Source organism: Varanus komodoensis, unplaced genomic scaffold (assembly GCF_004798865.1).
Source record: "Varanus komodoensis strain SLA01 unplaced genomic scaffold, ASM479886v1 scaffold73, whole genome shotgun sequence".
NCBI lineage: Eukaryota > Metazoa > Chordata > Lepidosauria > Squamata > Varanidae > Varanus > Varanus komodoensis.
In genome coordinates this window covers 1478362-1506132 of record NW_025336386.1, presented here as the reverse complement: position 1 = coordinate 1506132, position 27771 = coordinate 1478362, and the positions used below count along the sequence as shown (strand labels likewise).

The 27771-nt window shown below is 55.3% G+C and overlaps 1 protein-coding gene across 3 annotated transcripts in view; it reads right to left on the bottom strand.

Moving 5' to 3' along the window:
- The window catches only part of PKD1 (polycystin 1, transient receptor potential channel interacting), a 66087-nt gene that overhangs the window by 30168 nt on the left and 8148 nt on the right, over nucleotides 1–27771 (bottom strand). For 2 of the 3 annotated variants that reach the window (XM_044452599.1, XM_044452598.1), the window contains 14 exons: nucleotides 24171–24385; nucleotides 23072–23187; nucleotides 22860–22986; nucleotides 21181–21434; nucleotides 19227–19976; nucleotides 18319–18450; nucleotides 17446–17621; nucleotides 15702–15835; nucleotides 9037–12662; nucleotides 7080–7226; nucleotides 5798–5941; nucleotides 3667–3946; nucleotides 1614–1830; nucleotides 431–590 (listed from right to left, as the gene is read on the bottom strand). In XM_044452599.1, the coding sequence (XP_044308534.1) occupies nucleotides 431–590; nucleotides 1614–1830; nucleotides 3667–3946; nucleotides 5798–5941; nucleotides 7080–7226; nucleotides 9037–12662; nucleotides 15702–15835; nucleotides 17446–17621; nucleotides 18319–18450; nucleotides 19227–19976; nucleotides 21181–21434; nucleotides 22860–22986; nucleotides 23072–23187; nucleotides 24171–24385 (6478 nt within the window). The remainder of the gene's footprint in view (nucleotides 1–430; nucleotides 591–1613; nucleotides 1831–3666; nucleotides 3947–5797; nucleotides 5942–7079; nucleotides 7227–9036; nucleotides 12663–15701; nucleotides 15836–17445; nucleotides 17622–18318; nucleotides 18451–19226; nucleotides 19977–21180; nucleotides 21435–22859; nucleotides 22987–23071; nucleotides 23188–24170; nucleotides 24386–27771) is intronic. The other variant, XM_044452602.1, reaches the window with a different exon arrangement.

The window sequence follows — 27771 nt, the reverse complement described above, 5'->3', positions numbered from 1 at the left end:
TGGCTGGACCCCCTCCTGGGGCCCCTCCCTCAGGGAGCCCTCCTTCTCGCGGCCACGGGCCCGCTCGCCAGGGAGAGCCAGCCGAAGGGGCACACCCCACTCCTTCCCGCCTGCTGCGTTGTCAGGGCAGCGCAGACGGCAGGTGACCAAGCGAGCCGCAGTGGGGAAGCGGCGAAGCCGGACCGTGGGGCGGCCCCTCAGCAGCTGCCCCCCAGTGCTGGCAACACGCATGGCTGCTCCTGCACTTGCTCTCAGAGACGGAGGACCCCGATCCTCTTTCCTCCCCGTCTTGTCTTAGGTGCCCTTTCAGGCAGCAGAACTCTCTGCCACGGAGCGAAGAAGGAATCGGGCGAGGTGGCGGCAACAAGCAGGGGGAGAAAGACCGGCCGCGGCCCCCCCCGCCCCCGAGGGAGCTGCGCTGCGGCCATACCTCGTTCAGGATGGTGATGAGAGCCAGCGAGTACTCGGTGACCTGCTGCGGGTCTCCCTGCTTCACCAGGCCCTGGAGCACCACCTCTGTCTGGCCATAGAGCCACTGCGGGAGGCTGCGGAAGCCCCCCGGGGCGCTGGGCAGCGTGATCACCATGGACCTGGGAAGGGACACAGCGGTGGGCACCACACCCCCCTCCCTTGCATACAGGAAGGAGCTGCGCCCAGTCCTTGGCCGGGGACGCGCTCCCATTCCACATGGAAGTTTAGTCCTGCATTTTTTAAAATATGGGGTGGGAGTTCAAACTTCCCGTTCCTCCGGACCATCCCATTTGCAAGTAGGAATCTCTGTCCTTACAAGTCCAAGGGTCTTGTGCAGCTATTCCATTCTTATTTATTTATTTAAAACATTTTTATGCCGCCCCCATCGCAACAAAGCCTCGGGGCAGCTCACAACAAAAACAAAATCTACAAATATAACAATTATACAACAAAAATATTAAAACCCGGTGCATCTCAGCTTAAAAGATTTAAAATCCTATAAATACCAATACATTAACAATTAAAATAAGTTTTAAATATAAAGGTCTTAGCCTGGCTCCAAAAAACAAACAACGACGGCACCAGGCGGGCCTCTCTGGGGAGCGCATTCCATAGATGCAGGGGGAATACATAGCGGGGGGAAGGCAGCAGAAACAGTGGGGAAACACAAGAAGTTTACACAGAGAAGGCAGTGACAGCTGGACACTCCCCCGCCACAGAAGGCTCTTGGAAAGACCAGGTCAAGCACAAGAGGAAGCCTGCAAATGCTCAGGGGGACGAAGACAGACAGGGCTAGTCCCTAACCCTTACCAGGATAAGATTGAGAGAACAGTAGTTTGAGGTTATTCAAGCGTTCATTATATTTGTATCCCACGTTTTCCTTATGAACTCAGAGCGGCTGATATGATTTGTCTCCTCCTCTTCTCCATCTTATCCCCACAACAACAACCCTGTGAGGTGGGCTGGGCTGAGAGTCCATGACTGGAGCAACGTCACCCAGGTGGCCCATGGTCAAGTGGGGACTAGCACCCAGGCAGCCTCAGCCCCAGCCCCGGACTCTAAGCCACTGAACCGCGCCGGCAGGACTCTGCTGGGTAGTCAAAGGAAGCGAGTGCGAGAAGAGGGCAGTGGAAGACCCTTACCTGTTGACGGCCACAACTGTTGCTCCCAGGTGGTCCTGCACGAGCACCGAGACGGACACCCGGAAGCTGCTCTCCTGGAAGCCGGGAGGCAGGAAGGCCGCATGTTCGGAGTGGCCTCCTTTGTACACCCAGAATTCTTCGTAGTGGCCAGCGCGGCAGCGACTCAGCAGGAGGACATACACCAGCGGGGTGTTCGCGGCCTCCGCATCGCTCCAGCCTGCCAACCAAACGCGCAGCTAGAACGCCGGCGGCCCCCGGCAGGACTGGGGCAGCATCTGGCCTGCCCCCTTGGGGGGCAGTCTGCAGCTATGGGGCTGATGCTCTTCCCAGTGCCCGCTCCTCCTTGTCGCACCTGGAAACCTGCTGCTCAAAAGGGCACCTCCAAGAATACAGCTATGTGTGCGAGACATCGCATGCCCAGGAAAAGGGCTGCTTGCCCACGACTGGAGGAACAGCAGAAATGGCCTGGCTAATCCCAAGAACAAGGACAAAGGGACCTGGCTGTGGGTTAAGGAGAAAGGCTCCGAGCTGGAACAAGCTGCACAGCTGGGACAAACGGCTTGCTGCGCACTGGAGTCTGCAGAGCAATGTGACTGTGATGGCGAGTGACCGGTTTCGCCTGAGCGTATTTCCAGCAAGACAAGCAGGGGCCGATCTCTCCTCTTGTGTCTGCATGTGATCATGCGCACCTGCAGTTCCAGTGACTCCTGCTGCTGGAGCCTCATTCTTATTATGCTTATTCTTCCAAGCTTTGAAAATTCCCTTCTTTCAAGTAGCCCCCTCAAGTACCTATGTCTGTTGGCGACATGCAGGTACGTGAGGGGGTGTCACACGGAGGTGGGTAGAGACCTGTTCTCTCCTGCAGAGGAGGGCAGGACACGCTCCAACGGAGCAAAGCTCAGGGAGCCCAGGTTCCCTTTGGATGCCGGGAAGCACTTCCTGACAGTCAGGACCCCGAGGGTGTGGAATGGGCTTCCACGAGAGGTCGTTGAGGCCCCATCGGTGCGGGTGTTCAAGGACAGGCTGGACGTGCACACGGTGGGCATGTTGTGAGAGGAGCCGGCTGGTGCCGGAGGTCAGACTAGATGGCCCAGGAGACCCCTTCGGACTCGCGCTGTTTCTACGTTTCTTAAGTAGCAGTGACTTCTGACATACTCATGGCAGTGAAGCTGCAGGCCAGGGCAGGAGAAGCATTTTTGACTGCCTGAGGGCCACATTTGCCTGAGGGTCAACTCCCCACTCCTCCCCTCTCCCACCCCTCTGACTCCTTGCCCAGCCCTCTGCCAAGGGGCGGGCAGTCTTGCTAGGGGCACTTCCACTTGCAGGCCTTTGCTGGCCGCTGCAAACCAGCCAACCCCGCCAGCCTGGGGAGGCGAGCAAGAGCCTCGCAGAGGAGCCGCTGTCCGGATGGACGAGAGGGATGCAGTGAGCAACGGGATGAGTGTGCGCTCTCCGCAGGCCCACCTATACAAGTGCGTGGTGGTGATTATGGGGGGAGCGCTGCAACCTCCTTGCACCTGCGCCCTTGCACAGCGAGTGCCTCGGGAACTCCACGCAAGCGTCTGGGCTCAGCTTCACGCTGGTTCTGGGGACCTGCCAGGAAGGGCCAGAAGGGACCGGAGCCCCCGGACGCCGAGTCGGTACTCTGGGCTGAACATTCTGCTTCAAGCGCATAGTGGGATTCCTGGGCTTCCCATCCTGCTGCCCTCCAGATGTGGCGTGAAATCCCCAGCATCCCACGCTGGTTTGGATGCTCTGACACATCTGGCGGGCCCCAGGCTGGGAAAGGCCTGCCTACTGACCGCTTTGCCAAGAATATTGCTTATCATAGGAACAGAGCGAGTCAGAAGGGGTCCTTGGGGGCATCTAGTCCGACCCCCGGCTCCAGCCGGCTCTGCGCACGACCTGCCCACCATCTATCTAGTATCTATGATGTCTGTACCCCCCCTTTGCCCGGGCACACGCTGCCAGCCACGCCCAGGTCTCTCCAGCAGAAACGCAGCTCTGCCTCTTCTCATCCTCTGCCCCCAGGCCCAGAGGCCAAATGCCTCACCTGTGCACTCAAAATGGATCTTTGTGGTCAAGGCCTGGACAGGGCCCAGCGGAGTCACGCGGCAAGACCCCCCGGCAGGCGGCTGGTTAGGAAACAGGTCGATGGAGGCGTAGCCTTCCTCCCCGGTGGCCTGGTCAGTGATGTGCAGCGTGAAGGTGTAGCCCTCGCCATCCTTCAGGGCCCACGGCCTCAGGACCAGGTTCATGCCCGTGTCGCCCGTGGAGGTGGTTGCCTTGTTCAAGACAAGGGTTTTATTTTTGAAGCTCTGTGCTGCCCATCTCTGCACAGGACAGAAAATGGGGTGGGGGAGGGGAGAGGCGGAGGAAAGTTGCAGGTTTGTGTCCAAACGTTTGGAAGTGCCCGCTGATGTCTCCAGATGAGGAGACAGGGAAGAACAGCTTCCACGTCCTGTTGAGAGACCAGTTCTGTTTCTGGGCTGTCTGGTTCGATGGGAGCAGACAAAAGCCCCCATTTAAACCTCCCGCGCTGCCAAAGAGGGAACAGAAAAGCACGAGGGCAGGTGAGGGTTCCTGGGAGCCCGGCAAAGCTTCAGGCCCCAAAGGAGCAAGGGAAGCAGGCCTGGGACAATCCTCTGGGAAGGGCTTGGCAGAGCATTCCTGGGTCGCAGAGCTGAGCCAAGTCCAAGTTCTTTCCGAGGCAAGATGCAGCCCAGCGCTCTGCATGCTTAGATCGCAGGCACGAGCCTCCCATTCGGATCTGCAGCAGGAAGAAAGTGGCCTGTGGCCTGGAGCTGGTCTTCATCAGCGCAGGGTGGAGCTCTGGTGGCGCAGCAGCCCCAGCTCGAATTCGGCCCTCACCCCCCACCCCGGTGCGGCAACCCCCCGTGGCCATGGGCACGCGTCACTCGGCGGCAACAGAGCGGCCTTGTCCTGCTCTCGCCGAGGATGCGCTTTTACATGTCCTGCGGACTGTTGTTTCTGTTGAACTTTAAACTGATGCCAGGGCATCTTGCCCAGACTTAGAGCAAATCTCATCAGGGAAGCCAAGAAGACACCCTCCCCTCACGAATGGTGGCTGATTACTCCGGTGTCGTATCTTTCTGCCTTCCGATGCTGTCCGTGGGGCTTTCATGGCAAGGACACCGGAGCGGGTTGCCGTTGCCTTCTCCAGGGGATCGGCTTTCGTCAGCGCTCTCTGCTATGGCCTGTCCGTCTTGGGTGCCCCCGCACGGCAGAGCCCATCGCTCCACTGCGCTGCGCAAGCCCCACGGCCACGGCAAGGCATGCTCCGTGGAGGGGCCCCTCCCCATCACGCAGCTGCTTGGTCCTGGTGGGGAAGCCTTGCTCCGCAGTGTGTCCTGCGCTTCCAGAGCCCCCTCCCCGGTTGCCCTGTTCCCAAGGAAGGCGCTCTGGTGGAGAAGCAGGGCCTTCACCAAGGTCAGCTCTCCCAGCAGCAGCAGAAGGCAAGCCCTGTCAAACCCTGAGCCGGGGCGGGCTGCCCCAGAGAGGAGGAGCCTGCCTTCGCCCCCCGGGGACTCGACCTTTCTCTGAGAGGATGGCGGGGCTTGAGCTCATCTTACTGTACTGAAAAGGGTTCTGGATTTAGACCGAGACCAGGAGGAAGAGGCAAGGATGCTCATTAGCATGCCCAGGTAAGTTAAGAGGGTCTTCTTGGAGGATGGGCAAGCAAAAAGGGGGCAGTGAAACACCCTGCTGTGAATTCTTGCTACAGCTCAACTTTTGCTTCTTTTGACAAAAGATAAAGAAAACCAAGCCCAGGGAAAAGGTTGCATCAAATAGCGCTGGGCAGACTTGAGGCTAGGAAGTATGCTTTGCTTTTACCGGAATCCTCTGTCCCACTGACAGGGCCGTGGCTCACATGGGCAGATGCTGCTAAGAATCAAAGTGTGTCTTGGGGCACACCTGCAGCCCAGGAATTTTTGTGCCATACCAAAACCTGACCCGTAAGTCTTTTCCTTTCCTGGTTTCCCATCCCAGCATTCATTTTCAAGCAACCAAATTTCTATCAGGAAATTTTTTTTAGCTTGGGCAACTAGGAGCCTAGAACACGTGCTGATCTGCTGAGAATCGGCCAGAAGATGTTCCTGGTGGGTCCCGCCCTACCACCGGTCTGTCCCTGACATGTGACGACAGAACTGACAGCAGCTTACCCCCAGTTTGGAGTTGTTTTGGCAGTTTGCACAAGTTCCTTCCAGGTAGACATAGCTGCTCCGGCTGACCTCGTAGACAGACTGGGCCTTGCAGGACACGCACTCCAGGGAGACGATGGGCACCGTCCCCTTCTTCACTAGCACCTGAGGGAGGAAAGGAGTGGGCAGAAGGAAGAGGCAAAGGAGATGCCGGCCCCAAAGCGCCCGCCTGGCCGGTCCTGCAGCTCCTGAGCTTCCAACAGACCCCCTCAAGGCACCTGAAGGTGACTTTCAAAATATTTAAAATAAATAAATCCTCACTGCCACAAGGAGGAAGAATGCACTTTTCTTTTTAGAGGAAGACTCTTGAGAGGCGCATCTTCTCCTGTGTTTGAGGAAACCCTCTATCCATGCAGGATGTGGGGCCCATCCCCCACACACCTCCCACCCGGGCCCACCCCTTGGAGACTCAAAAGGCAAACAGAAGGTATTTAGGCAATGAATGTGGGGCCTACCGCTGACCCTTTCTTTTTTACCTTCAAGAAAGAAGCCTGGGCCAGTCCAAGGCCCTGAGTCAGATCGGGGGGGGGGGGGTCTCGGCCATCCCACACCATCATTCTCCACACCTGAATCTCCCACCTGCGCCCTCGGGGACTACAAATCGGGGCAGAGGGAAAACGCCACGGGCACGGCAGTGCTCTCTTTAGCTTAACACAGCCTGCCCCTCCAATGTGTTGGATCACCATTCCCATTATCCCCAGCCATAGGGTGATGGGAGTTGTAGCCCAACACACCTTGGGCAGCAGACTTAAGATGGCTTCCTCCATTTTTTAAAAATTAATTTTCTATCTAAAATACAACCAAAACAACACTAAATTTCTGAAATGAAAACGCTCCGAGACTTGTCAGTGTGCAATGCGCAAACTTCTGGAGAGCGAGGGAGGGAACCACGCGCCCACGCACGCAGGGGCGGGGGCCCCATCCATGGGGGCATTCAAGGAAAGGCTGGGCATCCACATGTCGCATGCATAAATAAATAAATAAATAAATTTATGAGCAGAGCGGGCTGGCCTGGGAGGCCCCTCCAGACTCACTCTGCCTCGGTGCTCACTCCGAGCAGCGGGCACAGCGCGTGCACCACAAGCAGTGACAACCACAACTGCGGGCCTGGGTGGCCGCTGGTACAGCGAGTCCTGGACTGGGGCAGGGTGGCCAAGAGCAGCCTTAACCCACTCCCTGCTGGAGCAGCGGCCATGGCAGCGCGAGAGAGGCAACGGGAAAGGGGAGGCCCCACGGCACGAACCGTTTGGTGGGTAGATTCCGGACACATCCCAGCCTTCTGGACTTTGAGCTCGAACGTGTACTCCACATCTGCCTCTAGGATGGCTCGAGAGACAGTGACGACACCCCCTGTGGCACTGAAGTTCAGAGCGCACCCCGAAGATGAGCTCTGTGGTGCATAAGATAGAACAGGGTTGGGTGCAGGTGCTCAGGGACTGGCAGGATCAGCCCCAGAGCATTTTTCATCCTGGGGATGAGAAGGTTCTCCCATGCCAGGACAAAGAGAGAAAGCATGAGAGTAAAAATTAACCAAAAAACTATTTCCAGCAACAAACATTTGGGTTGCTTGTATGGAAGCTGAGCAACAAGAACCTCTCATACAAAAACATGACCTTTGATGGGCAATTTTAGAACAGCCATGAAGGGTAGCAAGTAAACACGGCAAGCAATCCCATTGCACTCCAGGGAAAACGAGTTGCTCTGCATTGCCCCACCTGCAGAGGCGCAGTGCTGAGAGGTGTCAACCCGGCTGAAAGTCAAGCCAGGCCACCCCCAGTCAAGGACCGGGTGCACCTGCCAAGGACAAGAGCACCCCAGCACCCCAGTCCCAGGCAAAGTCCTGCATGCTTGCAAGCAAAAGCACAGGAACAGCCCCGGAACAGCCCGGGGGCTGCGGCCTGCGACAAGCAGCCACGTGACATGGCTGCAAACGGAGGCCGACGAACCCGTGGGTCTGCACCAACAGAGCTCGGGGCCAGTGAGGGCCCCACTTGCTTTTGTGGTGTCAGGCCAGATCGGGGCTTGGGGCTACACTTTTACAGAGACCGAGGCAAGCTGGAGTGGGTTTGGGGCAGGCAAAAATATGCTCGGCCATGTAAAAAGCAAGCCTGGAGAAACAAGGAATGGTTGACGGGACCAGGCATGTTCCGGCAGGAAAAGGCAAGGTGGAGGCGGGGGGAGTGGGCTGCGAAGCCCTCGTCAGCCACATGAAGGCTGTGCCACAAAAGAGGGCAAAATGCTGTGCTTTTTTGTCTCAGAGCAGGTTGGATTCATGTAAATGCAACAATTTAAATCAGTCATTTAAATCATCAAGAAAAAGGGCAAATTTAATGACAGATGCAAAACAGCTTCAAAATAGACCAATTACCCAGCTTTATTTACTCCTAACTGGAGTATTTTTACACCCCTTTGCATTTACAACCAAGCCACCTTTTTTTACTCCCATGTAACCATCTGGCATGCTTTCCTTTCTGTCCTTCTTACAGGGAGACCATGCAGACGTATTCCTACAGAGCAGGGTGGAAGGCCTGCAGCCCAGCGCCACCTGCCCTACCCAGTTCCACCGCCACCCCGGAAGAGTCCTCCCCGGCCATCTGCTCGGTGGGATGGCAGAGCCCAATCTGTCGGGAAAACGGCATGCGAGGAGGACTCCGCTCCCCTGGCCCATTCCAAAGCAGGATCGGGTTCCCGCCAGCCCACTTAGACTGGCGCGAGCCGCTCCCTGGCAGCCACTGGGCTGTCGACAGGAGCAGTCGCCCTGCCACGGAGTGGGTGGGCGAGCTCTCCCTGGCTAGCAGCCCCGGAGCCGGGCCAGGTAGCCACCCCAGCAGATGTCCTAGCTCTAGGGTGCCCTGCCGCGGGCATGGGCACTCCCGCAGATGGCCTGCAAGGTGCCCTTCAGTTCTGAGGCCCTGCAAAATTTTCCAGTCAGCAACTGCAATCCACGAGCCAGATCCACCCCACAGGCCGAAGCGGGCGTGGGCTGCACAGGATCAGGGCCACACGCTGCAGCTGGAGGAGGGCAGTGGGTGGGCAGGGGATTGACGGTCATCCACGCCTGCCTCCAAGTGGCCCACCCACAGAAGGGACTCCTGACCGGGCGTCTAGCTGCCCCCGGGACAGGGTGTCCTGCCTCTAGGCTCAAGAGCCAAATCAGGTCCCAAAGCTCCACCCGCACGCCCTCCTGAAGCCTGGCTTACCTTGGAGGAAGACACGCAAGACCACTGGCAGTGCAGAGGCGTCTGGTCCGCAACTTCCAGGTTAGGGTCATAGGATTTCTCGCCATCCAAGAGCAGGTCACGGGTGCTGGACCACACACGGTACGATCCTCCGTCTATGATGGGCACCAGTTTGCTGGGCAAGACGGTCACGTTCGCAAAAATGCTCTTGGATAGCGGTGTGTCTCCAAAGGAGACCAGGAACTTGAAGCAGTGGCTGCCGAGCTCCAAAGCCAGCCGGGGGATGACGAGCTGCGGCCGGCTCATGTCCACATTGAGCAGGCGCACTCTGCCAGAGGCACCCAGCTGTCGGCAGCTTGGGGCTCGGTAGATCTCCCACAGGTACTCCGTCTGGTACCTTGTGCAGCCCCGCAAGTCGATTTGTGCCTCCAAGTAGTTCTTCTGGGACCGTTTCATGACCACCTGAGCAGGCAAGGCAAGCTCTGCCTCCGGCTCCTCGCACTCCAGCACTCGGACGGTGACGGCCCGCTGGACAACGGAGAAGCTGATGAGGTTGGTAGCATTCACCTCCACCAGGTAATCCCCGGGCCTCAGATAGGTGTGGCTGGCGGATGCCACAGCTGTCCTTTGCGCTGGGGAACCGTCCCCAAAGTTCCACCAGAACACGACATGCCTGGCACTGGGCAGCACGGACACCTGGAATGCAGTTGTCCGGCCGGCAAAGGGGTCGACAGGCATGAGGGAAAGCTGCATGATGAGGTCTTGGACTTGCACCACTGTGGTTCTGTTCAGGCTGCCCAGACGATTGAAAGCACAGAGGTGGACGTCCAGCTGCCCCGCTGCCACTGGGGTGTAGGAGATGTTCTTGCCTTCCAAGAGGGTCACCTGGGAGCGCCCCTGATCAACCTTCAAGGTGAGCTGCCACAAGTAAGTCACTCGGGAGCCACGTGCAATTTCCGCGGCGAAGTGCCCCTCCACTCCTGTGGGCATGCCTTGCTCGCAGCAGCCCAGCACCTGCAAGCCACAGATGGCCTCCTCCACCGCCACCAGGACCTCTGTGCAAGCCACGCTGACGTGGTTCTCCGCAGTCACCCGGACCAAGTAGTCTCCGACCTGGGCAAACACGTACGTGAAGCCGGAACCGTTGATCGCCACGGAGCGGTCCTCACCAACGCTCACCTGGAAGCTCACCGAGGAACCAGAATATATCCCAATGAGAAAGGAGACCTCCTTCCCAGGCTCCACCACCTCTTTGCTTGCACTGAGCCTCAAGCCCTGGATCGCGTCTTGCACGGTCATGCTGTGGCAAGCTGCTTGCCAGCTGACATCGTTGGAGGCGTTCAGGCACACCAAGAAGCACCCCGCTTTGGGAAAGGCCAGCGCCACTCTTTGCCCCGAGATGGACCCATTCAGCATCTTCCATGTCCAGGAGACATTGGACCCCCTCTCAACCTCCCCAGAGAAGTTCACTACAGTGCCTGACTCAACATAACTGGAGTTTGGCCTTATGGTCCTGATCCTCAGGCCCACCACTGGCTCCTGGATGTATACCAGGAGTGTGGCGTGAGCAGAACCAAATTTGTTTTCCGCCAGAAGAGTGACTGCTTTGGCACCAGGACTCCGAAAGCAGTGTGTGATGGCCGAGGACGTAGTGGCAACCGGGACACCGTCTTCCATGTGCCACGTGTAGGCCAGGCCAGTCCCGGCGGTGAGGCTGCTGCTCATGTTAACAGAAGCATTGACTGCAGCTGGGTTGGGAGAAGCCGTGAGCTTTAAGACCCCGACCTGCTGAATGAACTCCACTGTCTTGTTAACCACCAGGCTTCCCAGCATGTTCGTGGCTTTCAGATGTATAGTGTAGGCCCCTGCTTCCAGAACAACCAGGGAGAGGACCTTCCCAGCAGACACCTGCACCGGCTGGCTTTCCTTCATGGCGGCCCAGCTGTAGGAGATGTTCGTCCCATCTCTCACCGCCGCTTGCAGCTGGAGTGTCTTGTTGGTGGGGAAGTACATGTCGTCCAGGAGGTCACCGTCCGTGATCTGCAGCCCTTCGATCTGCTGCAGGACGTGGACGAAGATGCTGTCCTGCAGACACCCAATTTCGTTCTCTGCCGTCACGATCACGTTGAAGGTCCCGATGGAGCGGAACGTGTAGGAGATGGTGGAGAAGCCCGGGATGGGGGTGCACCTGTCGCACAGGATCCAAGAGTAGCGGAGGGCAGTGCCGGTGAGGAGCGTGGCCGTGAAGCTCACAGAACCATTCAGAGGCACCACAGTCCTGCTGGCGTTGATCGACAAGCCCTGGAGCCGCCTCTTCACGGTGACGTTCAGCCTCGCCTCGCTGAAGCTCACCTCATTCCACCCTGTCAGGCTGATGCTGTAGGTGCCACTCTTGTTGTAGGAGTGGGTGATGAACCTGCCCAGCTGGCTCGTGCCATCCCCAAAGTCCCACATGTAGTTCACCTTGGTCCCACTAATATTGGCAGAGAACATGTAGACTTGGTTCAGCTCCAAAACCTTTGAGCCATTAGACTCAATCTTGGCCAGCCCGACCGGCTCGAGGACTTCTACCAAAGCAGAGTCGTTGTTGAAGGACACGTTGTTGCAGACAGTCACCATGACTAAGTAGACGCCTGGCGCTTTGTAGGTATAGCTGACCTCTGTCCCACCGAACCTGGCTGAGTCGTTAGTCCCAAAGTCCCAGTAGTAACGGTAGTGGTAAGGCGGCAAGGCAGAGACCTGGAACTTGCTCTCATTGCCAAGCCTCACAGACTGTGGCCTGATGAACAGGGTGACATTGGTGATTTCTGGCTCCACACAGACCACCGTGTAATACTGGGCTTTGTTGACCTTGCTGGAGAGAACCAAAGACAGTGAGAAGATGCCACTGCGGGTGAAATTATGTACCACCACTGGATCTCCGTACACGGTGACATTGGATGAGCCATCCCCAAACGTCCAGTCGAAAACATAGTCCTCAGGGTTGCCGGAGACAAAGGCTGTGAGTTGCACCTCTGGCTGCTCAAGGATGCAAGAAGAAGGCTCAATCTTGAGAACCATCAGCACAAATATCTGGACAGGCAGAGTCTGAGAGACAGAGTTCACTGGGTTCACTGCGGTCACATTTAGGGTGCAGTTCATCTCTTTTAAATAAATGTGCTGCACAGAAGGCCTGGAACTCTCCACAATGGTCCCATCGCCCATATCAAAAATCCAAACGATGTCATCCCCCGTTTCCACGGAAGCACTGATCTCAACCGGTGTGCGCAGCTCTATTGCTTCATCCACCCTCACCTGCAGCCCAGTCACCTCTTCAAAGACACGATAGCACTGGACTATCTGCAGGGTACTAATGGTGTTGTTGGCTGTCAGACTGACATTGAACACCCCCCTGGTGCTGTAGCTGTGGACGATGGTTGCCCGCCTTTCCGCGAAAGCCAGCGTGCCGTCCCCGAAGTCCCAGGTGTAAGAGACCCCGTAGCTGGACGGCAGAGGGTGAGCTTCAAACGTGACTGGGTAGCCCACCGCCAAAATGCCGGTGTCCACGTCCATGGCCACATCCATCAGGTACGTGTAGATTTCAACGGGAATCGAGTAGGTCAGGTTCTCAGAGTCACTGGAGACTGAAACCGTCAGGGGATATTCACCTGCAGAGGGGTGGGGGGGAAAGCAGAAATCTTCAGCCATGCCCCACACGCATTCCCCTTCCTTCTCATTTGCCACCACGGCAGGTGCTCTGAGAAAATGGCCGCCAACTACAGTGGCACCCTGCAGTTTCGGGAGGGGGCACTTTGCAGCAAGGCAGGCAGGGCAGGAAGAAGGGCTGGTGGGGAGACTTAAAGCACCCTTTCATTCCTCTGCTGCAAAACCCATGCCCAGTCTGACAGGACTCACATGCGCTTTCAGCACACCTGAGCACAGTATAAAATCTAGCTTGGTCCTTAGCAACCACTCTGGCATTTCCCAGTGAATCGACTGTCTGCTCCTTGCAGGGTGGACAGTCTCTCCCAAGAGGCTCTCCCTTCTCCCTGGGACAGAAGGAGGGCACAAAGCTCCCTTTCCTGAGAAGGGTGAGTGCGGGATGAAGCATAATCTGCCTCATCCTCAGTCACCGCACCAAAGACCACTCATCAACTGGCAGCAGCTCCTTGCACCATGGAGGGACAGGACGGCGTGCAGGAGGCTGACCGCTGCATGTCTGCACATTCCAGGGGATGGGTGGCCTGTGGCTGCAGTGCTGCCTGTGCTGAGGGGCCCTCCACAAACAGCCGCAGAGCAATTACTGCAGATCATAAACCGTTTTGAGACTCTGTTCCTCGGGAAATGTGGCACTCCCAAGAGTGGAAACGGCCACCTTCATACACAAACCCTTCCCTTGGTCTTTCAGCCCCAGAGCAGAACTTGGGGGAAGACGGGCTTAGTAATGAAGTTGCAAAGTTTGCAGGATCAGAGTTCTAAGATCAAATGTGAGAGGAAGCTGCAGATATTCCCATTAGGCTGCGAGAGTTGCAGGCAGCACTGAGGAAAGCTGAGATGAGGAAACACACAAACAATGGATTGTCTCCAAACAGCTCCAGATTTCCAGACAGAAAACAGGGAACGGCAGGAATAAGAACAATGCAATAGCAAGTTCTATTCTTAAGGGAGAAAGCGATGCAGTGGCTCCCGGGCCATGCCTGTGGGGCCACTGGATATTTTGCGTTCCCCAGTACGATGCTGGAGTGCTCTGAAGATGGAGAGGAGAATTGGCGTTCTGGCCCCTTGCAACCAACATGGAAAGAACCGTGCCAGCTGCCCTTAGGAAGCAGGGTGTTTCGGCAGGTGGAGCAGAATGCAGAAGCCAAAATACGAGTCCTTTTGAGGTCGCACCCTCTGTGTGGTAAAACAACCTGTCCAGGAAGAATGCAGGGGAGGATGGTGCACAGCTGTACGCCTGTGTGGGAGGCTCGTCTCTGCTGCTCCTCCTGTCCTGTGCAGGAGGCTCACAAACCGTCACGTTTCGGGGCCCAGGTGCATTCAGGTTGCAATCCATGGGACTCCCTCTAAGCTGGCAATAACTTTAGGTAGGGAACCAGGTTAAAAAACCCAAGAGGAGCCACTTGGAGGGGATGCACCTGCAAGGGATTACAGTCCCAGAGGCAGGTGGGATAACATTGTTCTTCTCCTGTGCAGGAATCTGCAACTGAATGCCTAGTTTAATATTCTCCAGGTCAGGCCAGATGGCCCGGGAGGTCCCTTCTGACTCGCTCTGTTTCTGTGTTTCTGTAGCTTGGCTGATCCAGAGATTAAACGGCTGATTTATAGTACGTGTACTACATTGACGCGTAATACAGATGTGCTGCATGATATAGTAAAATCTCTAAAAGGTTCACTTACTAAAGTATTATGATCACTTTTAAAATGCTCAGTAGACAATCACAGTTACAAGAAAAAAGTACATAATAAAAACAATTAAAGGAATGTTCCAATATCTGAACCAATCTTCTGTGTTTTTCAAGTAAAAAAGCCTCACCCAAATAAATGCAAAATGCTCCCTACCCAAATCATCTTCCAAATATTTTTATTTGCAAAACTGCACAATTAAAAATGTTTTTTATACTTTGAAAACAAACTTTTACAGTGCATTTAGATTTTTTCCCCCATTTTTCCCCAGATTTTCCACCAGAGCATAAATGGCAAAGGATTTTGACTTTTACTTATTATTGTGAGAGCCCAGCTCCAGAATTCCACCTGGAATACAAGCAGAGGAAGGCTGAACAGTGCTGGAATGCTGAATGACAGAGTGGAACAGGCAGAATACGGTTTTCTCTGGAGAAACTCATATCCTACATCCACTGACTAATTGCAATTGGTTTGGCGGCTGCAGTAACATGCCTACTGTTTTCCTTGACCCTTAAAACCAGATGGGATTAACACCATTAATTAATGGTATATAACACCAGATTATGGGATGGGATTAACACCAGATTCATTCTTCTATCTGCTGTATTTTCCAAGACACAAACTTTTGAAAATGGTGCCATATGATCTTCCTGAAATTCCCATGCATTCCGGGAGGTTACAGGGGATGATCCTCGAAGAGAACCTACCTCCCAAATATCGTCCATCAATGGGAATGTTGTGCAAACCCATTATCATTATTTGTTTTTCGGCACCAGGCCAAGACCTTTTTATTTAAACGTTATTTTAATTAATTTGTTAATTTATTTATTGGTTTTAACTTATTGCCTGGATGTTTCCAGTTTTTATATATTTGTATTGTTATTTATTTGTTGGAAGCCACCCCGAGGCTTATGCAAATGGGGCGGCACACAAGATTCCCAAATAGGTAAATACAGATCATGCTTATGGTAAACAGTGGGTCACTGTTGTTCATACTTGATGCGAGGTCAACGTATGCTGCATCAATCACAGAACAGAAGTCAAGGGCACATCTTATGCACAAGAGGACCCAGGAAGAGGCAGCCCCAGCAGGCACGCTTTTGGGGCTCGCTTGTGGTCAAGCAGGATGCACTGGCTCAGGGGAGGCGAAAAGGAACCTGGTTGAAAAGCGCATGCGCAACAGAGTTCGCGGCCTGCCTGATAGCGACACAAGTTCCTGCGCACACATACAGCATCTGTTCCGTGGAAGAGGAATGGCTACCCGATTTGTTGCATGGGATCCCAAATGCCAGAAGGGTTCTCACCTGGTCCTTGGTAATGATGCGATACGCTGTGTCCGAGCACGACCTGATGGACACTGGGGCCTGGCCGAGGGAACGAGTCATTGTAAGGGGGCTTGAACTGGGCGGCACTCTGGTGTCCGTCGCCAAAGTCCCACCTAGCGAGAAGAAAGGGAACAAGGTCTGTGATAGCTCTGCTGCTACAGAATGACAGAAAAGTTCAAACGCGCCTGCAAATCTATGACCCTTTAGGAGGTGCGGTGCACAGCTTAGCAGCGAGGGTCAGGGTGAGACCTAGCAGAATCCGCCCTCGAGCACCACGGATGCCCCTTTGGGCTCGGCCCAGTCACGGAAAGCGAGCCGAGAGAAAGAGGGGATCTGCAAGCATCTGCGGCCTGGAGGCCACGCAGCCAGCAGCTCTCCTCCACTCCTGGGGCAGCAGCACTGTTCCTGGTGAGGCCGGGGCGAGCCAGCTTCTTCCGCCTCAGGGAGAGGGAGAGCATGGGGCTCACTTCCTGGTGAGTGCCCCAGGGATGCTGGGCATGCTCCCCAGAAACTCAGGCGCAGGGCCCAGCAAAGCTGGCCGGCACTCAAGAAGCAAACCACAGGGAACCCGCCATAGGCCTCCCCACAAAATGGATCCCTCACAGCAGCCCGGGCTGCTTGCAAAACAACCCAAAGTGCACCCATTAGTAGACCAGTAAACGCACGGTGGCTTGTCCTCCCGAAGTGCCGGTGTCCCTTACCACACGGCCTGCCTTGTCTCCCCAATCCCAATCCTTGTTTGCTGCCAGGGTTTCTGCAGAGCTCAAAAAGCACAGTGGGGCCTGCATTCTTTTCAGCTGCAGAAGCTGTCCAGATATCATCAGCTGGGTGGTTTGCCCGAGGACAGACCTCTGCAGGTGCCCTCGTCCAGCCTCATCAGCTGCCAAACTGCCAAACGGGTTCTCGGTGCAGCATCAACGCTGTCTGAGGACTGGCAGGGTGAGGCTGCTTCAGTCCAGAGGTTTTCCTCTGCAGTGGGAGGAAAGCTTGCGGCGAGTCTGGCCAAACCCAGGCCGAGGCTCGTTGTGTCGGTTCTGCGGCAGCAAGGTGGCAAAGGATCGGGGCCTGCCGCGTCCAGGCTGAGGAGAGCGCCAGTGGAGCCCCGGCAGCACTCCGTGGCAAACCTGCGCCACAGCGCGAAGACAGGGTTGCTCGGCTCTGCCCCAAACTGCCCCCTCAATTCCGAAAGCTGGACAGGGAGCCGACCGGTCCCGTTTTATTAAATCGACTTCAGACGCCGAGGTCTGAGACCCAGTCAGTGTAGACTCATTAGTGAAGACTTCATCAAAAACTGCTACCACAAGTTGGACTTTTTAAGAGAAATTAATGTTTTTATTCATAAACCTGCATGTATTCCTATGAAACGTCACTGGAATAGCTGCAACTTCTCCCTGCTTTAAGTTCATCATTCCAGCAAGTGGTCTTCTACTTGGATTTGCCTGCATTTGGGTAAGTACTTGTGCAGAGCTCAAAATCAGCAAGGCCTGCAAGCAGGCGCCCTGCCACAGCAGGGGGTGGACCTGATGGCCTTCCTGGCCCCTTCCAGCCCGACTATGCCACGATTCCGTGAATACGCTTTCAAGCCCAGGCCACTTCCGTGCACATTGATTATTCCAGGACTGTTTCCTATCAAAGGGTGTGAGCACATCGCCACCCCACTTCCACCCATTCTGCTTGAAAGAGGCGCCCGCCCCACCAGCAAAGGTGACGGGGGAACACTCACAAGAACGTGACGTTCACCGCCGAATCTACCGTCACCCTGGCTGCCAGTTCCACGGTGCTGTTCTGGGGCACGAGTGGTGGGACCTCAGAAACGACCAGGTCCTTCATCCGGTTCATCTTGTCCACGGTGATGTTGTAGTCCACGGTGACGTTACTGACGTGGTTGGAGGCAGTGAGCTGCACGCAGAGCAGAGAGAAGCAGCTCCCTCAGCGGGGTGGAAAGGACGCAGCCGCGCGCACGGCCTGGGGCTTGTCAGCGCCGAGGAGCAGATCCGGACGGACACGGGACCCACCGCAGCGGCGGAAGCAGGCTTCTCCGCCCCAGCCCCCCAGGGCAGCCCGCCCAGCCCCTCCCCCACAAATACCATGCAGGGTCAGGAGACCCGTCTGAAGGGGGGAGCTGTGGCTGGAGGAGCAGAAGCTTCTTCCAGAGTCAGGCAGATGGAAAGATTCTGCGGGAGATGGATTCTGGGCCCAACCCCGCCAGGTTTTCCTCTCTATTCTCATTAAACCTTTCTGAGAGCAGGGTGTGCTCTGTGGCTCCCCCTCCTCCCCTGCAGGAATTGTTCCATCCCTTCAGTGGTTTTCCAGGGCGTGACACACCTCAAAGGGCGAATGCACAGGCAAGACATGTGTGCGCCGGGCGAGCCCTGGTAAAAAGGTGGAATACGAATGGGAGTAAGTTTTGCCCTTCCGCCGCCAGATTCACCAAGCATAGTTAAGGCCTGGAACGAAGATTTGCGACGCCCGAGGAAACTACTGGCAGCCTGGCAGCCCGGCTTCTCAACCAGCTGCACACAATCACTACTGGGAAATGTTTGCCTGCCTTCACTGCCAGAAGGCAGGGAGTTGGAGCTGGGAGCCCTCGGCTTACCGACAGCTTGAACGTAGCTGGTGTGTTGTAAACAACGCTGAACACTTCATTGTAGAAAGAAAAGGAAGGCTTGTCATCCACGGTCCACTTAAAGGTCACGTCCGATCCTGCATCCATCTTGGGGACATAGTTCTGCAACCGACAGGGGGAAGTGCTCAGCACCAAGTCTGCAGAGGTGCCTGCATGCAGTTTTTCACAAATCCTAGCCAGACGCAGGTGAAGTGCCGGCTGCTGAGCATCACTGTCCTCAAACAGGGGTTGATGGCAGGTGGGGCACAGTGGTGGATCTTGACAGGCTATTCCTGCTAAAAGACACCCAGACTGTTGGGAAAAGGAGGGAATGAGCTTATGAATGAAACCCTGTAGGGGCAAGCTGGGCGGGGGTGCCACTGGACTGTCTCCCTGGATTTGGGCAGACTGCCTGAGCCAATGAAAAGTTCTCTTAGAGTTCATCAATTATTCTCCATTATTTTCTGCTTACACAGCATATCCTGCTAGGTTTTGCTAGTTACTGTGGGGAGGGGAAGCAAGGAGCTATAAAGGGCAATGCAGCTTGTCTCAACTGCCAAGAAATCTAATGTAATTACCACTCTAGCCTCCAAGATTTCAGCAGACATATTCGCATGCTTTCAAGCTTAGTTTGCAGTCATGAGGACTAGAAACCTGAGATTTGCAAAAGGAAAAAAGGAGGGAAAAGGAAGACCCAGAAGCTGATGCTTATGCCAATGTCCCATTCTGCGTTTTTTGGCCTGCTGCGATTTTGCTTCTTTGCTCTGCACTCCTGCTAGAATTGCTGCAGACCAACACTGGCAGGCATTTTAAAATCCTGCATTTTGGATGAAGGCAGGATGAAAGCCTAAACAGACTTTAGGCATGCTTGCAGTGCACGTGGGCACCTGACGACTCACCACTTGGTTACCCAGCAGGACTCTGGCTTCTGGGTCTGGGGTTGCGCGGAGGCCTCGGATCGCTTCCTCTGCCTTTACGACAACAGTGACGCTCTGCGAGCTCACGGCATTCTCTGCCCACAGCACCACGGTGCTTGCATTCCCCCCGATGCCCTCCAAGGCGATGACAGAAAACCAGGTGTCATTGCTCTCTCTGCCACACTCGGCCACCAATGGCATGACAGCCGGCGGGCAACTCCTTTCGAAAGGGAAGCTCTGCCTCCCGCCGAGCCAGCCAGAGGTTGCATTCACCCCAGAAAGGATCTTTACCACCAGCCAAGTCTGATTGGTTTCCACATAGATTTTCCCCCCTTGCTCTCGAGGGTAAATGACATGGAGCCCCGAAATGGGTGAAGCAGCCCAGAAGTCGCAGGACAAATTGGTCCAGAAGACTCCGTTGTCTACAGTGGTCCTCACAACATAGCGGCCAGAGTCCTGCACGCCTCTGTTCTTCGGACTGATCAAAGGCACTGTCTCCTCGGTCGCAGAGAGGACTCTGAAGAGGCACAGAGAATCGTTCTGCCAGGCGGCTGCAACATGGGAGGCAGGGAAGCCCGGCTCCCAGTCCGAAGAGTTCAGGGTGAAGTAGTTCATCCGGGTGGGCACCATCTGGTCCGGGTGGCAGAGCAGGAAAGCTCCGGGTCCCGCATCGTGCTGGATACTCATGGTGTCGCTGGGGCTGGTAATGGTCTCCTTGCTTTGGAAAAGCAGCTGCAACAGAGAGCGCAGGTGAGTCTGGTGCCCCCAGCACAGTCCACACGGCAAGGGCCACTGGGACGCCTGGCCTGTAGGGGAATTCTGAACCGCGTTTTAGGAACAAGGGTTGGGTGCCAGCTGCCCTGGTCCAAGCCTGCTGACATCCTGAGGCGGAGGGTCGGGAGACTGAGGAGAGATGCATCCCATCTGCAGGAATATTCTGTGGTGATCTATCCACAGGGAGAAGAGGAGACTCAGAGGGCATCTGTTGGCGACCTGCAGGTATGTGAGGGGGTGTCACACGGAGGTGGGTAGGGATCTGTTCTCCCCTGCAGAGGAAGGCAGGATGCGCTCCAACAGAGCAAAGCTCAGGGAATCAAGGTTCCCTTTGGATGCCAGGAAGCACTTCCTGACAGTTGGGACCCTGAGGGTGTGGAATGGGCTTCCCCGGGAGGTGGTTAAGGCCCCATCGGTGAGGATGTTCAAGGACAGGCTGGTCGTGCACATGGTGGGCATGTCGTGAGCGGAGCCAGTTGGTGCTGGCCGGTCAGACTAGATGGCCCGGGAGGCCCCTTCTGACTCGCTCTGTTTCAATGTTTCCATCCACCTGCTTGCCTCCTACTGATCGACCACACGATCCAGGCTGCAGCACCCCGGAGGCAGAGGACTGGCCCCAGAAGGTCTGCTGAGCAAGCCAATACCGATCTATTCACAGCAGGGGACGGTGGGGAAAAGCTGACCTGGTGAGAAGGTTCTCTCCCTTCCCCAGTAACCGAATCCAGAGGAGCCATCCCATGCAGGTGACTGGTGGGAGCCCAGGGCAGATCAGAGGAAGCCCTTCTGCACGCGGCAGGGAAGTAATTGTCCGCAAGGCAAGGTGATGACCACCCGTTTGGACGGCTTTAAAACTTGGACAACCTTATGGAGGCCACGCTAAGTGGTTGCCAGTGGCTGGTGAGCCTGATGGCTCCATGCTGCCCCCAGATCAGAGGCAGCGTCCCTGCAACTTGAGAAGTGCAGGCTGGGTTGAGCAGAACGAAGTAGCCGATCGAAACTGGAGCATCTCAGGCTCCTTATCTCATGCCTCACCCAAGCCGGCAAGCAGCTCTGCTGCTCTGCTCTGCTCTGCTCTTCACACCAGTTGCACGCAAAGGCCGCCCCCACCCTGCAGCAGGCAACCAGAGCTGCATTTGGATTCCGCCGGGCGCTCAGCACTTACGAGGTAGGGTGTGGAGGGACCGGGTGGTACTGAGAAAAGCACCTCCTTCAGCCCATCTTCCCCAAAATGATCTTCACAGTGGCGAGGGACAGAGGTGGAGATGTGGGCAACTGAGTGGTGGGGGCAGCTTCCTATCGGCAGGCAAGTATTGGTGGAATGACACCACTGGAGCTCCTCCGGACAGCCCCTTTGGATCCAGGACTCATTCCCTTTGGAGGCCAATGCTGGATTGGTGGCATTCCCGACCTTGCACCCTGAGGATGGAACCCAGGAAACACACATTACCACAGCCTCTGGAGCCCTGCTTTCATCGGAGACGCCTGCTACCTGCACCTGTGTGAAGCTGCTGTGGGCTTTTCCCTCTTGCCCTCGCTAAATACGTTTTTCTGAAAAGGGAGAGAAGAAATCCCTGCCGGATTACCGACAAAAGTTGAAACAGAGAAGTGCGACAGAGAAAAACACCCTGCCTGGGGACACGTGGCTGTGGGCGACGCAGACAGTTTGCAGGCCTGTCTTGTGAAGACCCGGCAACGCCAGCACGATGCAGGGATGTGTCCCTCACCTGAACAGAAAAAGCAGGGATGGTCTCTCTGTGTGGGGAGTGGACCCCCACAACGGGTGCACTTTCCAAAAGGAGCCGTTGATGCCATCGTGGTAGATGAGGAAGGCAGAGAGCGGAGAAGGAAGGCAGGAGTGGTCGAGACACACACGAGATCGAACAGAGCGTGGAAGGAGGCACGCATGCACACAAGTAAAGCGTGAGAATGAGGTTCATGGAGAGATGGATAAAAAAGAGGCTGAATAGGGAGGCAGGGAGGAGAAGGGGATAGAGAGAAAAGGGTAATAGAAGCTGAAAACAAGGCTCGAGTTGAGGGGAGACGGGCCTGCTGACCTGGGCATGCCGGTGGCCGAAACGGGTGGCAGCCCCTCTCCAAGGTTGCAGGGCACAGGAAGGAGAGGGGCTCCCACCCAAGCGACTGTTCACCTGCAGAACTGTCCTGGCCACCGGCTCCATACAGGTGCAGAGCCCACACAGGGGACTATGCACGGGGACTATGAAGAAGGAAGCCGTGTTTCCTATGAGCCAGTAAAGCCAAGTAGGACTTCAACCATCATGAGAATTCTTCCCTAGCCAGCTTAAATCTCTCTTTCTGAAACCCAAATGGAAGAAGTCAAGGAAGCATTTCAGGGCAAGGACAGTAGGTAAGGACTAGGAAGATTCTTCCAAGCTCTGTAAGAGGACAGAATTATCCTTTGCTGTTCCAGAAGCAGGAACAGATCTATGTTCCAGGAGGGCGGCTTGTGCCTAAACGTTTGGCAGAAAGTCTGGATAGGAAGAGCAGTTGAACGATGAAACCAGTGGCCCTGGGAGGCATGGACAGGCTGCTCCACACTGAAGCATTGGAAGCAGAGGCCAGGCAGCCCACCTGTTACAGATGCTCCACGTTCTACATTTCTTGCATCAATCAGAAGGTTGGACTCAGAGGCCTACAAGGCTCTCTCCAATGCCTACTGTTTTTCCAGGAAGAGGAGGAGGAAGACTATGCTGGTGAGTACCACACTCTTCCCCCTAGAAAGCCACTGAGGGCTTTTTGATACAAAACTGAAAATGGGACACCCCATTCCTTTCAGATTCACACCAGCAAGAATTCCTGGCCAGCCACAAAATGGCGCCTCACCTTTGGTCCCTGCTGGTCGATGCACTTGAAACCGGGCCTGGACAGTCTGATGCAGCGGCTGGGTCACAAACTCCAAGGCTACTAAGAGGCTCTCCTGTTGAAAGTGCAAACCGGGAAACACCATCGTCTGGAAAACAAAACCCCAAAGGTTGCAAAGAGCCACCAGGTCCCAGGGTTGGGGGTTCCTGTCAGGAGCCTGTGGCATTCCTCACCTCCACGGTTCTTGATGGAGCAGACAGTTCTTCTCTTTCGGTGACATGCCTCATGGCCACAGGCATGTCGAAGGCAGAAGCACCCAGGTAAAAGTGCTGAGCATTTAAATGGATTTCTGTTTGGAAAGTTGGAAGGGAAGAAAAGTTAGTCTGTGAGGGGTAAGTGCAGAGGCCATAAAACCCACACATTTAAATTCCCTCTTTTCTGTTCTATGGTTGGCAATATCTGCACTTACACTACAGGGCTTCCTCACTTTTAGGAACCACCAGCACAAATGAAATCCACAGAGAAACATGCAATAGGGTTCATGTCCTACTTCAAATGTTGCCAGATTATCCCGTTGCTTCCTACGCAACAGTGAGACAGGGCCTGCATCCGAATGCGCATTCCCAAATTATTCTTAAAGCCCCACTGGGACATCTTGTTCAAGCATTTTGACACATTTCCTCCCATCCCCACCACCCAGTTTCCTTCAATGCAACCATGAACACTTCTTTCTCCAGCAGAGCTATAAAATTTATTTAATTTCTATATGATGATTATGTTTCTGTACCAGCAGAACTAGAATATCTGAGACAAAAATCAAGTCTTTGATTGCTGCCCAATCCCTGCAGATTCACAGAAACACAGCAAATTGGAAGGGTCCTCCTGGGCCATTTAGTCTGATCCACAGGCCCCAGCCGGCTCTGCGCATGTCACAGGCAGCATGTGGGTGTCCCGTCTTTCCTTGAACACCCTCATCCATGGGGCCCACCACCCCCATGGAAGCCCATGCCATATCCGAGGCCCTAGCCATCAGGAAGCCCTTGCTGACATCCAACCTGATTCAAAAGAAAATGAACAGACTTCCATTTCCAGAGACTGTAAAAGGACCTTCAGGGCCACCCGTGCACGGCTCCGTGCTCTCCCCTCCTCACTAAGCAATCCGAATAAATCACACAGAACAAAAAGAAGGCTGCAGAGAACGAGAGGAGCCACGTCCACGTGCTGCATTTGCATGGCTGGGCAGACTGTCGGGTGGCCGGCATGGAACGCTTCTGTTTCACGGCTGCAGGAGCAGAGAGCTGCCTGCGGAGAGGGCGCCTCCGTGGAACCCACCTGGGGGCCTGTGCTCACACACGTAGCTGTGCTTGGCCATGCACAGGTCAGTGTTGCACTGGCCGGCAGGGCCCATTCGGACACAGTGGTCAGCATTGGACGGGTGGGGCTCCCCGGGAAGCCAGTTCTGGCAGCTCTGCAGGTTGAACCCTTCTTCTTGCTGCAGCGCACTCGGACTTGCAGCATCGCTGAACCCGATCCAGACATCCAAGCTCCTTTGGGGAGAGAAAGTCTGGAAACGTCAAGTGCCACCCGGTTCTATTCCTTTAGTTAGGGCGTTTATGTGCCGCCCTATAACAAAACATTTCCAGGAGAGCTTGCACAGTAGCACACACTAAAAGCAGCCCAAAACGCCAGGGAAGATGTGCAGACCTTGGAAAATAAAACCACAACAATAAAACACCCCTATCCAGCTTCTAAGCAACAACAGTAAAGCGGTATTCAGGCTCAGCTCCAGGTTTGCTGTTGAACCGCCCCACAGCTGCTCGAGGGCTGCTTTTCCCCACATTCGGCTCTGAATTTTACAGTCCTCACCAGTGACGCCCCCCGAGCCAGGTGGGTGACCAGGGGTGGTGGCATCATCTATGGGGCAGATGAAGCTAGGAGTCTTTGGCGCCAGGCCAAACTAAACCTGCTTGCCAGGCTGCGCAATGTGCTGTCAAAAGTGAGTTTTTGTGCTTTTGCTTATTTTTTATCCCTCCATTCTGTTGTTCCTGCTGCTTTCAGTAGATTTTTTATTTAAAAAACACACTTAAAATAATGTGTTATATTCCTGTTTCACTTATTGTTCTACTTATCTCGAGTGTGAAAAGCTAGGAAAAGGGACAGACAGCATAGAACAACTGTAAATTCATTCAAGAAATACGTGCCAAGCACTATTCAAGAAATTCCCAATTGCTGCATCAGACCAGTCGCCACAGCACCTGTGCATGCCCGTGGGAACTGTTATGAGTGCAACTGTCCTTGGATTTCTCTTTCTTCTCTTCCTGACAGAGGGAAGAGAAACCCTCTTGGAACCACTTGCTCTGAGTGATGAAATGGAGCAGCCTCATTGGCAGCCCAAGAAACACCAGCCAGAGCGAAGGCAAGAGAAACGGAGATCAGCGGGTGCTCTTCTAGCTATGCGAAAGGCACTCTTCAAGGACGTGAAAGGCTGCCACACGGGGGGGGGCAGGATCTCTCCCCAATCAGCCGAGTGCGCGACACAAAATAATGCGCTCAAGATTCTGCCTGAGCCGCACGAAGAACTTCCTGACTCCCGATCTGGAGGGCGTCATCGCGGTCATCTGGAGACACCTGCTGGGACCTTCTGTCACTCCTGAATCCCTTTGGAATTGTCCTCACTGAAGAATCAAATTCAGGGGCTCTACCAAGAAAAGGCGTGAGCGAACCGGAAGAGCGGCCCTCCGGGTAGAGCAACCTGGCCTCCTGCTGGAGGTACCTCGACAAAGCTGGGGGGGGGGGCGGAGTGGCCCCAGAACCCAAAGCTAGCCAGGGGCCACCGAATGCTCCCAGGGGAGGCACATTGCTGGAGGGGGGGCTCTGAGGGGCGGGGCCAGGCAAAGGCTGCCACCCCTCGGCCCCGGCGCTCCACTCTCCGCTGCACCTGGAGCACATGCCGCCTGCCCCTGCCCACAGGCGTGCAAGGGGGGAAGGAAGGAGGCTCCGGGCGTGGGACCAAGCCCGCACGGGCCCAGGCAGCTCTGCACAAACTCTCCAGGGCACGGCAGGGGCTGGCAGGGCTCCCCTCAAGCAGGAGAGCCTGCCCGCGGAATTCGCTCAGCTACTTGGAGCAGTCTTGCTGCTTACAAGAAGGATAAGGCAAGAGGAGCAGATGGCACAGATCCATGTTCTCAGGCGAGGGCCTTCTTCATTTCTAGATTCACTGGGCTAAAGCTTCCTTCATCATAGAATAGCAGAGCTGGCAGGAGCCAAGAAGGCCACCAGGTCCAACCCCTGCTCCTGCAGGACACCAGGTCACACCTCCCCGCTCACAAGGCTGCCCACTTTCTTTCTGAGTGTCTCCAGTGTGGGAGAGCCCCCCACCTCTCCAGGCAGCCGGTTCCACTGCCCTATTGCTCTGACAGGGAGGAAGCTCTTCCTGATGTCCAGCCTGAACCTGGGTTTCACAACTTGACTTGATTATTCCGTGTCCTGCACTGTGGCATCAGCAAGAAGAGACCTTGACCTTCCTCTTTGGGACAGCCTTGGAGGTACTTATAGAGAGGTACCATGCCCCCCTCACTCTTCTCTTCTCAAGGCTGAACATGCCCACTCCTCTCAGTCTCTCCTCACAGGGCAGTATTTCCAATCCCTGGATCATCCTTGTTGCCATCCTCTGCACCCTTTCTAATTTTCCTGCATCTTTCTCAAATCTGGGTGCCCAGAACTGGACACAGGATTCCAGATGGGGTCTGACTAGTGAGGAGTAGAAGGGAACTATTACTTCCTGTAATTTGGAAGTAATGCTTCTGTTAATGCATCCCAAAATAGCACATGCCCTTTTGGCGGCTGCATCACACTGTTGGAGCCTATTGTCCACAGTCACTCCGAGATCTTTTTCTTTTTCGGTTCTGCTGAGCCATGTATTCCCCATCTGCAGGAACCAGGTCAATTTGTAGTCCAAAGAGCCAATGGAGATACCCATAGACAGACCCTCAGAAACACTGTTCAGTTCCATTTTTCCTAGCCCTTTCCCTCAAGGAGCATGCAACATTGCAGGTGGTCTTCCTTCTCTTCATTATTCTCAGAACAACCCTGCAAGGTAGGCTGTGCTAAGAGTCAGGGACCGACCCAAAGTCACCCTGTGAGCTTCATGGTGGAGCAGGGGAGCTGAGACCTCGCAGCCCAAGCCCCACGCTCTTATCTTTTCACCAGGCTGGCCCTCTGGATGGGAGAAAGACGCACAAACCAGGGCTGCTATTCCATGGATAAATCCATTGGGCCGCCACTGGATTCCACCTCGTCGGCACAGAACGTGGATGTCGGCAGGATGCGTGGAGGGCACGTGGCCAAGACAAAATTGCTGCAAAGCTGTAATCCCTTTACTGTTTTTTAAAGTTGCTCGTTCATATTTTGCCCCGCCCATGGCCCCCATTTCTGGGCCTCCTCGGTCATGGGGTGTCCTGCACAAACAGGGTGGCGTGACTGATCCGCAGGGAGATAATGGGCAGTTCTCGACCGCCAAGATGCTTTGCTGGGCAAAGTTATAAATGAGGTAATCTGGAAAAGAGCTTTCGCAGCGAGGAAACAGTGACAAAAATAACTCGCTCTCCTAATGCCAGCAGAGTGTTCACTCACTCCTTTATTTATTCATTATTTAAAGCTGCAAAAATTTGCCTCGAGAACCAGAACCCGCCGTGCTTTGCTCCCGAGCTCCTGGCAGGGCTTGCGGAGGCCGGCTCGGAAGCGGCCGCCTCACTGCCATCCCCAAGGCCCGGCGAGATTTTCCTCTCCTCTCGCCAGCTCTGAGCTCACCGTCAAAGTCATCCTGCAAAGTGCCTGGAGGGCACGGCCAGGACCAGCGGGCGGCAGGGCAGGGCAGGGCAGGGCCGAGCGGGGCGGGGCAGGGCCGAGCGGGGCGGGGCAGGGCAGAGTGGGG